Genomic DNA, 12183 nt, shown 5'->3' with positions numbered 1-12183 from the left:
TGGGTTTGTGTCTCCCCTCAAAGCACTGAGTTTTCCCGTAAAGCGACTCTAGCTCTGGATTCACATACCATTTGCAGAGGAAGAGCTATCCGCTTAAACCTTCCAGTTTAGATTTTGCTGAGTCAGGTTTATGGATCGGGCTGTTTAAAAAAAGAGGAAGCAAAAAAAAAAAAAGAAAAGGCTGTTTAAAAAAAAAAGGAAAGCAAAGGAAAAAAAAAAGGAAAAGTAAGCTTCAAATACAATGGAGCCAGAGGTAGTTCACAGATTTTAAAATAGGGTTTTTTTTTTAAAGCAAACCCCTACATTTTTCTTCCCACATCAGGTCTCTACTGTGACCTGTTTCCACTAAACCAGAAGCAGTCTTTGCAGCTGCCCTGCTAGGGCTATAGATTTCAAGACAATCTCCCAAATAAGTGTCACAGAACAAAACAGACCAAGATAAGCTGTTAGAGCACATTTGTAAACAAGAAAAAGCTAAACCAAGCTGCCTCTTATCGTAGAGACATATAGCAGGAGTACAAAACTCTGTGAAAAAAAGCCTGGTAGCGTGATTCAGGACATACCACTCGGGGGGAATGATAGCCTGGCTGTACTTAGGTTTGGAAAAAAATGTTCTGAAAGGTTCTCTTGCTGCCACATACTCTATTTTAGTTCTGGGGCTCATCCTCTAATGTCATATATATTCTGAGTAGTAAAGGAACCACCTGATGTCCAGCTTCATTTCGGGGAAAGGGAGGGCATAGGTATGATGGGCACTAGAAGACAAGTTTGGATGTACTCAGATTACTGGGGGATAGTTCAGAGGAGACACCTTGAAAGGTCAATGTCAGGAACGCAGCCTGTTAATGATGCTAATGATATAAACAACACCCAAGATAGTTCTCCATTTGGTGAAGCATTTATGTACATGTTGTACTGGAAGCACCTGAGCAGCTGTATTCATTTCAGCCAGGTGACCTGCATGCCTACAGTCAGGCCTATACCAGACAGGAGCTCCAAGCATTGCAGAACTGATTTTTCTTGGCATTTATCCACACTCTTCAAATGCAAGGATTAGTGCATCTTCCTTTTATAAAATTCCCTTCTGCTGATGTTCATTCTTCTGCTTCCAGGCTGCTCTGATTCACAGCACAAGAAAAGCTTTTCCAAAGGACTCAGTAACTCCTTTTCCCCAAAACACACACGTCACTTGTATATGTATTTGCCTAGATCCCATCTTATCTCCAAAAATGAACAAATCACTTCTTTACCCCTAATATCTAATATCCAAAAGAAAAGTATTGCCTGAGAAAACAGTATTAGTTTTATATATTTTTTGGCACAATAGGACATAATTTATTATTCTGCTTATGATCACTGGCAAAGTCCCAGAAAAATGCAAAGCTTGCTGTTTTAGGATCTTACACTGATTGTAACTTATCATGTCATAGGCCCTTTTAGCACCAGAGACATCATTCTGGCTCAGTAATCCCTTCAGAGAATTCCTTCCAACAAATATAGAAGACTGCCATCATGATGAGAAAAATCCTTTCCCCTAAAACTGTTTATCATCCAAGAATAAATAGCAGTGAAAAGAATGGCTTTCCGAGACTTAAGGGGTCATAATCCATTTCTCAGGAACATATTACTATGACTATTGTACATAAACCACTTACCCTTTCCAGTGTCTTACAGTCATCTGAATGTCAGTTATTAAAAAAAAAAAAAAAGATGAAGTTATAATGCTCTATCAACAGACAGCTGTCCTAGTGGGCACCGGGCACACAGAATGACTCGCATTGCTGAGCCGTGCAGTCACCGCCAAAGGAACGATGAGGTCACATTTCATTCCGACTGACATACTCGGTGTGGTTAGACTGTGAGGCTCACCCCTCCTCGCCAACCGACTGACGCCCCCTCCCTGCCCGGACACCAGATCTGGCTCGTTAACGTGTCTGGAATGAGCGTGAGCCTACCTCTCAGCTGGCAAGCCCAAGGAGCATACTTGGATTCCCAGGTTGGAAGATTATCTCATTCAAACACAGTTCTCCCAAAGATATATAAGCAAAGCTAGCGTGGCGGTCCCTGCAGAGCCGGCCTGAGCGCTTGGGAGTTTCAGCCATACAGAAGTACAACCTCCAGACACCAGCCAATATGATGATGATGAAAGTAGAAGACCTGGTAGGTACAATCTTCTTTCATTTATTCATAATCTCTTTTCTTATACCAGGCAGAGAGAAACAACCTTTGTGGATCGTTGAGGTGATTTAACAGGTTACCAGCACTGCTGCGCTCTAGGTGCAAACCCTGTATATACCCTACATTATCCTATTATATTCTCACTTTAACTTTTCCTTGGGAAGGGGGCTCACCACTGATACAACTGCATAGCTGTTTGGATTTTGCATCAGAACATAGTTTGCCAGGAAGAAGAGAATGACCAAAATTTAGCTAACTATTGTCCTTTGACCTTGATTTTCATTTTTATTTTTCTAGAAGCTGTTAAGTTTATATCACACTGAGTAAATTGCAATCTAGTAAGGGACTGGGAAGAGGTATCCATGCAGGGAAACAGAAGTATTTTCTAAAACTAAAAAAACAGTGTAGTAATAGTATTATTTTCTAATAATAAACTGTTAGTTTATTATTAGAAAATTAGTGGGTTCCTACACCCACTGCTGTTCACGGTGGATCAAGTCTTTGAAAAAAAATGTCTAAACCAGACCACAAGTAATGGGACATCCCATCGCAGGGTCCAGACTAAGTAAGCCTGATTGGATCAATAAACTGAGAAAACAGGAACGATCCAGTGAAACACTGGAACATCACGCAGGAACTGTTTTATCCCCGGATGGCTCTGTTAGGATGCAATGCCACGCGGCCTGACTGGTCAGTGCTGTCCTGCGCTCCTTGGCAAGGCCCTGGCAGCTCCTGTAGCGTTAAACGTTACAGCACACACATTTTTACAAGGTGATTGAAGGGAAAGGCAGTCCAGACCATGTGAATTTACTGAAACACTCTCAAAATACACAACAGCCTCTACCAAGTTTCACAAGTTATCTCTTTGTACACCCTCAACTGAGCACCAGAAGTATTTGTGAAAGCTCTGGAAAGCCGCGCTGCTGCAGAGCTGCTGCGCAGGAGCCGCCTCCTGCTATTCTGCTGAGTGCTGTACACGGGGACTTTGGTACTGCCAGCGACGGGTAAAACCAGCCTTGGAATTACCCAGCAACCCGATGTAACTGCATTGAATGTGCTTCAATAAAACCGTAAGGTGCCAAGGAAGAAAGGCTCTCCTCCCACTCTACCTGCGCAGCTCCCCTGCTCAGCACTCACAGGGTGCTGGTGGCTTTTTCCCCCACAGCCTTTTACAGCCTTCTCATGAGCCTCACGTATTCTGGCAAGCCAACATGGAAACCCTGAACAAAAAGGATGCTCTTCCCAACTCCCCGGCATTTTCCAGTACAGCAGCACTCCAGCCCCTGCCAGGCAGGAAGCCGACTGAGTTGGCCTCATGGATGGCGATCCAAGCCCCGAAGATGCCAAGGGGGGTTGCTGCATGCCTGCAAGTGAGATCGCTGTGTCCGTCCGCATACACAGTTAATCCAGGCACAGGCTGAACCAGGTCTGCGCTCTGTCTGTCACACACCCCTAGAGCAGGACAGGAATGACAAGCAATTAGCCCCCCCGGTAATCCATGCTCCCAGGGGGTGGGTACTGCATTCCTGAAACTGCTACTTACATTAGATCACGTTTGCTTTTACAGGTGACTGGGAAGAAAGCGGACGATAAAGAGACTGGCAGCTTCCTCCCTGAGGACTTCAGAAATGGAGAGTATGAAGCTGCTGTAAGATTAGAGAAGCAGGAGGACCTAAAGACAGTCTCTGAACACTCACTGACCCGAGGTGATCTGGCTTATGAGAAGGAGAAAAAACGAGAAGCGGAGGTAGGCTCCTGGGTTTTGTGCTTGGCTTTCTATCATCTTGCGTGCACTCTCTGCTGCAGTTCTTGAAATTTTGCCTCCTTTCTAAGCTAGAAATACATGCATGGTGAGCTAGGTAAACCCTTGGGAGATCACCACCAAAGGGGTTGGTCTAAAGTCCACTGAAGGCCATGGAGACCTGCTGACTCCTGTAGCCTGTGGGTGCAGGCAGTAACGCTGTGAAGCAGAACCCAAAATTCTCCCTGTAATGTCTGATGGAAACCCTGGGGGGTCCCTCCTGCTTTCAGTATGGGGTCGGGAGCAATCCTGGCTGGTGAAACACCTCCAGCTTGCACACCTAATGACCAGCACCAAAAATAACTAACCCAAAAAGGATGTAAGAGAGCATTTCTGTAGCCAGAAGCCTTATCTACCTTGAAAATATTATTTTTATGAAAACACTGCATGATTTACTAGCACATTTGGGAAAAGCAATTACAAATGAAAGTGATACTGGTCTACAGAAAAGTACCATTTTGCATTCCTAGAGCACGACAATTCCATAGCCCAAAGAACTGATGCTTTTCCCCCCAAAAATACAGTAGCTGTAACATCTTGCTTTCTTTGGTGAATAAGCAATCAACTGGCCTAAAAATTTAAAGCATTTTGGGAATGAAAAGGTTTAACTAGCAGGGGGCATAAGACTTTGTTCTGAAAAAAGAAGGGTGGGAAAGTGAGCCTCAGAAATATTAAATAAACACTACTGACATTCACTTCAACAGAGATATCAATACTTGCTACAGAGGTTTTTTGAGTACCTCCAAAACAAGGTCCTAAGAACTATTTGGGTTTCTAGTTGACCCACAGTCCACTCAGCCAACTTTATTATTTTCCATTAAGTCAACGATCTACAGATCAAATCCTAAATGCAGAGAACAATAAAAGAACAGGTGGAAATAACTTGAAAAGAATTCAGTTGAAAAAAAAATGTATACCATATGACAAGTTTTCACCAATGTATTTACCTTCACATCACGATGGGACAGAATCTGTCATCTGTATTCACCCTGAGTTACCCCTTGTTTGTGAACCCCCCTTCTGAAGCCACGGACACCTCACAGTACCTGGGATCTCAGTTCAGGCAACACATTTGCCCTTGATGTTAGCAGTGTCCCATGCCGACTTCATGCAGGGATGCTTTTTACAAGCAGGCTTGAACTGCCCCTCCAAGGACACAGAGGACATTCGCTGCAGCTGACCAAACTGTAACACTTGTAAAATTCTAAGATTGGTATAAATCTTGCTCTTCACTTAAGGGTGGTTTTTTTATCAAGGAGGATCAGTTACAATAAACAAGGGGCTGCATCATAAAGGCGGTTGAAGAAGATATGCTCGGTGGAAGTCAGCTAAAACGGTAGGGGCTTCCCAGCTCGTCAGCCGCACGAGACGTGAGATTTCTTACATTGCTGGGCCCAAAGGGGCTGCAGTGCTGCTCTGACTCCTGGCCTAACATGGACCAAAAATTAATGCCACCCAGGCCACAATGTACGGCTGAAGCAGCATTTAGGAAGAGGTCCAATGATGTATGAAAAACTACAGCTGATGTAGAATTTCTCGCACACTTAGTAACTTATTCTAATGGCCAATTAGCCCTAGCTGTAAAAAACCAGCCAACTCATTTCAAAGTTCATCCAGTCTTAGCTGGATTCACAGCTGAAATAGTATCACATGCTGTCCTGCCACTCTGAACGGGGGCGGTGGTCACACTCAGCTCACCTTGCTGGCTTCCCTGATTTATTTCAGCTGAAGAAGAAGAAATTAGAGGACAGGTCAAAACTTGAAAACTTGGAGGACCTTGAAAAAATTATTCAGCTGAGGAAGAAGAAAAAATGCAAGAAAGTGAAAGCACCTGTTTTAAAGGAACCTGAACCAGAACCAGAAGTTATTGTAAGTTATCTCAAAGCACCCTTTTCTGGGAAAACGTTGATGGGGTTTTGCACCACACACATTGATGCCCTGTTTATTTCTTTCCATCAGACAGGACCAGTGGATATACCAACATTCTTTAGAGCTGCACTGGAGAATAAGTTGCCAGTAATTGAAAAATACCTGTCAGACAAAGGGGATCCAAATGTCTGTGATGAGGTACAATCTTCCTTCTTACTGCAAAGCAGGCTACAGAACAGAGGTCACTACAGAGCAAAAATAACTTTTACCACTAGGTTTTGTAGCTTCCACAGTTAGGAGGAGAAAAAAGGGTAGGGGGAAGTAAATAAATGCTGGAAATTTTGTATATCAAGTTTTCTACTGATAAAGGGGCCATGAAGACCCTTTAAATATTACCCCAGAAGGCTTTTTTTTATTTAAAAGCAAGCTGTTGGTGTCCAGGAGACCCTGATTTTCTGTAACAGGTGATCACCCAATGCTACAGATGAAGAGACAAGAAATTTGCCTGCATAATGACAAAAAAAGTGATGCTGCCTGCCCTCATACTCCATAATGCATAAGCTGCATTTGCAAAACACAGTGTAGCATGTTCGATGGGGGAACTCAACAGGCATAATTTTAAATTTGAATGCCATACTGCAGGTATTTCTCATACCCTTTAAAATGCTGGGTAGGCAGCTCTGAGCTATCACGATGCTATTAAAATTTAGCAGATTTCAGGTCTCAAAAGTATTAGCTCTTGAAAATGAATCAGCATAAAGTATGTTTTTGCCATCATCCTAGGGAGGAGAGAAAAGATTTAAAGATACCTCTCTGTGCCATATTTAATGTCTGACTTTGCACTGTTTTATTTGCCAGTACAAACGCACTGCATTGCACAGGGCATGCTCTGAAGGACATCTAGAGGTGGTGAAGAAGCTGGTGGAAGCTGGAGCCCGGCTTGAACAGAAAGACATGGTATGTACATCAGTTCACACTTCTGTCAAAAAACTGCTCTTTGTTTTCTAAGTGCCAAGAGAAGCACATATAGAAGTGCTTCCTATAGAAGAGGAGCATTAAAAGGCCTTACAGCATATTGTAAGTCTATCCTTAAAATAACACTGTTGAGAAGAGGTTTCAGGAGGGGGCGTCTGCCTCCCATTTCCAAAATGGTTGCTGGAAAAACACAGGAAGCGGAGGAACATGCTGGCCACCAGACTGCCACAAACAACAAAGCCTAACGTGGGGTAAGAGAGCTGAGGTCAGGCTACCACTTCAGCCTGCTAGCAGGTGGTGGAGATATCACTGTCCCACGCACATATCTCGTGCTACATGCAACGCATGCATTCTCGACCAGGATTTCAAGGCTGCACTCAGGAGGAACCCCTGCTCCTCTGGAATGCCAGCCATGAGGGTAGCAGAGTATCAACAGCTTCTGCAGCTGGTGGTTTTGGTTGGTTTTTTTACTTCTCCACTCCTAGCAATGTGTCCCTTTGCTAAACGTTTGGCTTGCTCCCCCTTACTTAACCCATCAGTGCTCACAGAGAGTGTAAGAAAGAGGAGGAATGACAGGCAGAGTGGTCCTAGCAGAACTGAGTGAGGGTAGACAAGCTGAATCTTGCAGATGAAAAGGGTTCTAATTCACTTTGTGAACCTGCATAAATTTGTTTGTTTTAAAGAAAAACCTATTCTTTCCCTTGAGCTTCATCTTCTATGCATTTTAGAACACAAAAGGCACTAAATAAAAAATATTAACTCGCACATACCAGCCAGGTATCTGGCTAAAGATAACTTCTAAGTTCACAGAATAGACAAAACACGTCCTTTCTCACAGCAGCATTGCCAAGATCTCTGTCTTTAAGAGCAATATTCAACAAGTGTGAAGAGTGAGAAACTCACAGTAGTAAAGAAATCAGGGCAAAACAAGAAAAGCTGTTACTAGAAGCAACTCAGTAATCACAGTGAAGTGCTTTAGGTTAAACTGCATGAAAATTATTTTGGATTAATTTAGAAATTTGATCAAAATGCTTTGGATTTTTTTAAAATAAAATCATGAATTAATTAAATTACTTTCCTTTTGCTTTTCCTGCCGCAGCTTGAATCTACAGCCCTGCACTGGGCATGCCGAGGGGGGAACCTGGATGTTCTGAAATTCTTACTGGACAAAGGGATAAACATAAATGCAAGAGACAAGGTATGTGCTTTGGGGACTCTGCAGCTTTTTAAATTGGAGATGAAAAGCTCTTTTGGCAGCTGTTCTTGAAGCTTTTTTTACCTGTTCCATGCCACTGATTGCTTTCTCCTCCCACCTCTCAGCTGCTCAGCACCCCTTTGCACGTGGCTGTGAGAACGGGTCAGTATGACTGTGGGGAGCACCTCATCGCCTGTGAAGCAGATCTCAATGCCAGAGACAGAGTAAGTACCAACAACTTCTTACCTGTCAGTTATCAGGTAGCATCAAGCTGCTGTCTGCCTCAGTAGTTCCGCTTGCCTGTAAAAATCCCTGGCTACATGGTTGAGGCTGGACTGTGGTGTGGGACCAGTGGGATTGATGCTGTGGTCCATGTCTCACGCCTCTAGGAAGGAGACACACCGATGCACGATGCTGTAAGGCTGAACCGCTACAAAATGATCAGGCTTCTGATTCTGTATGGAGCAGATCTAACTATAAAGAACTGTGTAAGTAATATTTTAAAAATGCAGTAATTCAAAATGCTCTAGGATAAGTTTCCCTTCAGAGCAGTTTCATAGGTTTCAAGGCTGGGAGAGACTGTTGTGAACAGGCTTAATTAGATCGCTGCAGAGTTAATTAAAGCAGAGATGACACAGGGAAAGCGTAACATGGGTGAGGTCAGGGAGAAGAGGAAAAACCAGTACCTCTTCTAAAACCAGAACCCATCAGCTGCAACTTAAAACATCATCACATCTTTCTATGACTTATTTTAATTACACATTATCACATATTGAAAAGATACAGCAGACACTTGCTCTCTGCACAGCTGCTGAGACAACAAAGACCTTGGCTTGTCAGAGAAATCTCCTTTCTGTTAAGCCCACAGCTGATGACGAGCCCAAGCACTACATCTAGATGACTGCCTGTTAACCTGACCATTGGGCAGCAAACCCCTGTGGCTCGGCAGAGCTTCAATTTGAGAAGCCCCAAACTTGGCTCTGTTCGTAGCTGCCACAGCAGCAGCGAGCTGGTTGCTGGAGCAATGTAACACTGGTTAAAAGCATAGCACATCACAAACCCTTTCTCCCAAACCCAAACCAAGCAGCAGTGGGATGGACCGTGGGTTTTACCAATGCCAGACAATGTTTTTGACTGACCGGCAATCAATCAAATCCGGGGGCAAGGAAGAAAACAGCCACTGCAGCACATGGTACTCCCTACTCGCTGCCCACGCTCTCTGAAGCAGCATTATCCCTCATCAGGGTATGAAAATGATGAAAGGTACAGCCCCAAAGGCCAAAGACTTGCTCTCTCAGGCTCTGTCTGCATACAAAAGTTACTCCCGTTTAATTTAGATGTGGTTCATAACCTAATTAAACCAGTACAAACTCTTATCCGAGTTCTCAATTAAACAGAAGAGTGTCCTACGGAGGCTTCAGCTAGATGTATTTCTAATCAGTTTAAACTAGATCAAAAGAAACACCTGCATGCTGTGCTAGTCATGGCATTTGCTAACACGGCTTAGACTCACTGAAACCCAGGGAAATTTTGTCACGAGTCTGACCATGACTGGGACCAGATCTGCCCGAGCAGGACTCTCATCTCAGGGAGGCGAGAGTAAGTCTGGCCCTGCACATGCAGAAGGGTCTCACACCAGGCAGATGCGCTGTACAAACACTTAGGGAAGGACAAAGGACTCAACAATCACTGGCTGAAATTAAATCTTCCTTCCTCTGCTTTTTTAACCAGCAAGGGAAAACCCCTATGGATCTTGTTCTTCAGTGGCAGAACGGCACCAAAGAAATATTCAACAGCCTTAAAGACAATTCCTATAAAAGCGTCCATCTAAGCAAGTTCTGAGGAGAGAAACCAGACCACTCTTCTTGCTGCTTTTAAAAGCTTATGAACCTGGAGGAAAACAACCCTGAACATAGTATTTTAATTGACAATATTTATGATACTTAATTATTTGAGGTACCTTCACGGAAAACATGCAAAGAAATTGTTTTAAAAGGCTAGATGAGTGTTAAAATTCCACTGGTTCTAAAATAGCTTTATTTATTACTATTTATTATTTATTTATTTTAAACGTCACTTTTAATGATTCTCGTTATTACTGTAGCTTTTTTTAAAAATAGCTTTACATCCTAATGCAATCTTTGCCAGCAGCATAGATCCTTTTGCCTTGGATGGCAGTATTTCCAGCTACATTAGCAACTTCCCTCAAGCCTTCCAATAGCTCTAAACAGCAAATGCTTGGACCTGTTGCCTTGTCTCTGCCAAATTCTTTTAAAATAATGTTAAATGAGTGGTGGTATGTGAAAGAGCAATGGAAGAAGGTGTACTGAGGTGCCAAGAGGATTTAAAGAAGCAGTTAAATAATGGCGTTTACACAGGGTTTGGCAATTGTGGTCGATAAAGAGCTCGAGGACAGACCTCCAACTACCACTTAACTGTTTGGACTGCAGGATTCAGATGCAATGTTACGAAGGTCAGAGGAGACAGTATCAGGAATGTGAATTTTTTTAAGCTAGGCTCCTACAAAGTCTGGTGACTGAAGAATGCAAAAACAGATTATGTATATTTGTAAATTTGTACTGCTTTTTCTGTACATTTTGTACTGATCTATTTCAGATTGAATAAACAGAGTGGTTCTTTTTATTTGCTGTGGTGGCTTATGGAGTGGTGAGCATGCACAGGATAATTCTGCCTCTTTAAAGGAAGTTCACATTTTGGCCTCTGTAAAATTCTTAACAACCTCAAAAAAAAAAGTATTTCGCCTGCCTAGAGCAGCCAGCCCTTGAACTACCTCCCTGCCACTGTTAGATAAATGCAGTCTCTTACTTGTTTTGTTAAATGGAGACACATACAAAAGCAGAAGGACAGTACTTGAGTAGCTAGTAAAACAAAGTTACAGTTTTATTACAGAGTTTGACTTAAAATCTCTGTTTCTCAGCAAGTCGGTACTTACTATGTGGAGCACAAGACACTTTCAGTTAGCCAAGCCAAGGGAGATGCTGAGTCCTGCTAGGAAAGGCAAGCACCTCTCCCTTTGCTTTAGCAGAAGCAGAACCGTAACAGTGCTGCCAACGTGGACATCAATGTCCAATTTCATTGGGCTGTTACATGCTACATTCAGTTAAAATCCTAATACTCCATAGCGTAGCTTCCCAGCAAAATATGCCACAGGCTCCTGCACACCTTCATCCACCCATGTCAGTTGGCTTCTAGCCAGCAGGCTTTACAGTCTGGCCAAAGCAACGTCCTGGGCAATGAGGCAGGGTCAGGAGTGGGCAGCAATGAATAGTTGCTACTGGAGTGCAAATTCTGGAGACAAAGTGAATTTACAGAAACCCTGCAGAAGAGCAAGCAGAAGAAATACCTATTCTGTCTGCAGCCAGCTATCCTAGAGTGAGGCCAACAGCTTTAGGCAGATGAGACTTTCCTCACACAAGCACCACAACTCACAAGTATCACCTTGCCAGCTGTAGGCTTCATTTGTGAACACTCTTCTCCATAAAAATCTGGCACACCTCTGCTTGCTGCCCTTCTCTGCAAGCCACTACTTCGCTACTTGTTTCTGCACGATCACCCGGACACTGGGAGCACGCCTTGCAGGAAACAGAAATGACATCAGTGCTGGCTGACTCTGTCTGTTTGTCATTCTAACCAAGAAGCAGTTCAATTGTTCAGGCACCACCAAACTGGCCAGAACAACACACTTCAGGAAACTGGGGGAGAAGAAACTTTGCAGTCAGTTCCTGAAGCACTGTATCTATTTAAAGGTCAAAGATGCAGACTGTAAGTTTTTAAAATCAAGTCAAACAAGTAGTCAGAAGGATCCCTAGCAATTAAAAGGTTCTGTCCATATGCTAGTTACCAAACAACTTTTGTCACGCTCAAGGTAGGTTATTCTCTGGCCAAGGCAGGATAATGTGTCATTCAGAAAATTGCACCAGATAAACACATTTTGTTGCTCCTCTGGTTAAAGCATCATTTTGGAGATAAGTCTGTAAGTGACAAACTACTGTATGTATACATGTATATATATTACATTCCCAATATGTACAATAAAACAGACTCAAAACACAAGGTCAACAAGTAAAATAACATAATGGAAAAATATTTCATTATTTGTTGAAGTAAAAGTTGTTGTGACTTACACCAGCATTATATAGTACCA

General features: G+C 43.0%; 1 protein-coding gene across 4 annotated transcripts; it reads left to right on the top strand.

Moving 5' to 3' along the window:
- Nucleotides 1–223: 223 nt before the first annotated feature.
- On the top strand, nucleotides 224–11999 carry ANKRD1 (ankyrin repeat domain 1). 4 transcript variants are annotated; one of them, XM_037399986.1, is made up of 9 exons: nucleotides 224–2160; nucleotides 3746–3925; nucleotides 5705–5848; nucleotides 5939–6046; nucleotides 6707–6805; nucleotides 7923–8021; nucleotides 8144–8242; nucleotides 8408–8506; nucleotides 9750–11999. In XM_037399986.1, exons 1-9 carry the CDS (start codon nucleotides 2134–2136, stop codon nucleotides 9858–9860), a joined length of 966 nt encoding a protein of 321 aa, XP_037255883.1. In that variant the 5' UTR covers nucleotides 224–2133; the 3' UTR covers nucleotides 9861–11999. The 4 variants fall into 4 exon arrangements, with proteins under 4 accessions (XP_037255883.1, XP_037255880.1, XP_037255882.1 ...); XM_037399983.1 differs by having other exon boundaries at nucleotides 5705–6046; XM_037399985.1 differs by having other exon boundaries at nucleotides 224–3925.
- Nucleotides 12000–12183: the final 184 nt, after the last annotated feature.

The sequence above is a fragment of the Falco rusticolus genome, chromosome 9 (genome assembly GCF_015220075.1).
Source record: "Falco rusticolus isolate bFalRus1 chromosome 9, bFalRus1.pri, whole genome shotgun sequence".
NCBI lineage: Eukaryota > Metazoa > Chordata > Aves > Falconiformes > Falconidae > Falco > Falco rusticolus.
Note: the sequence above shows the minus strand (reverse complement) of the source record. Positions and strands in the feature narration are given on the sequence as shown.

Bases quoted from the DNA above. Each gene is read 5' to 3' on its own strand.
- ANKRD1 (XM_037399982.1), top strand. From the start codon at position 3,677: ATGCTCCCAGGGGGTGGGTACTGCATTCCTGAAACTGCTACTTACATT. The intron at 3,926-5,704 runs GTAGGCTCCTGG...GATTTATTTCAG, and splicing joins AGAAAAAACGAGAAGCGGAG to CTGAAGAAGAAGAAATTAGA. The intron at 6,047-6,706 runs GTACAATCTTCC...TTTATTTGCCAG, and splicing joins ATCCAAATGTCTGTGATGAG to TACAAACGCACTGCATTGCA.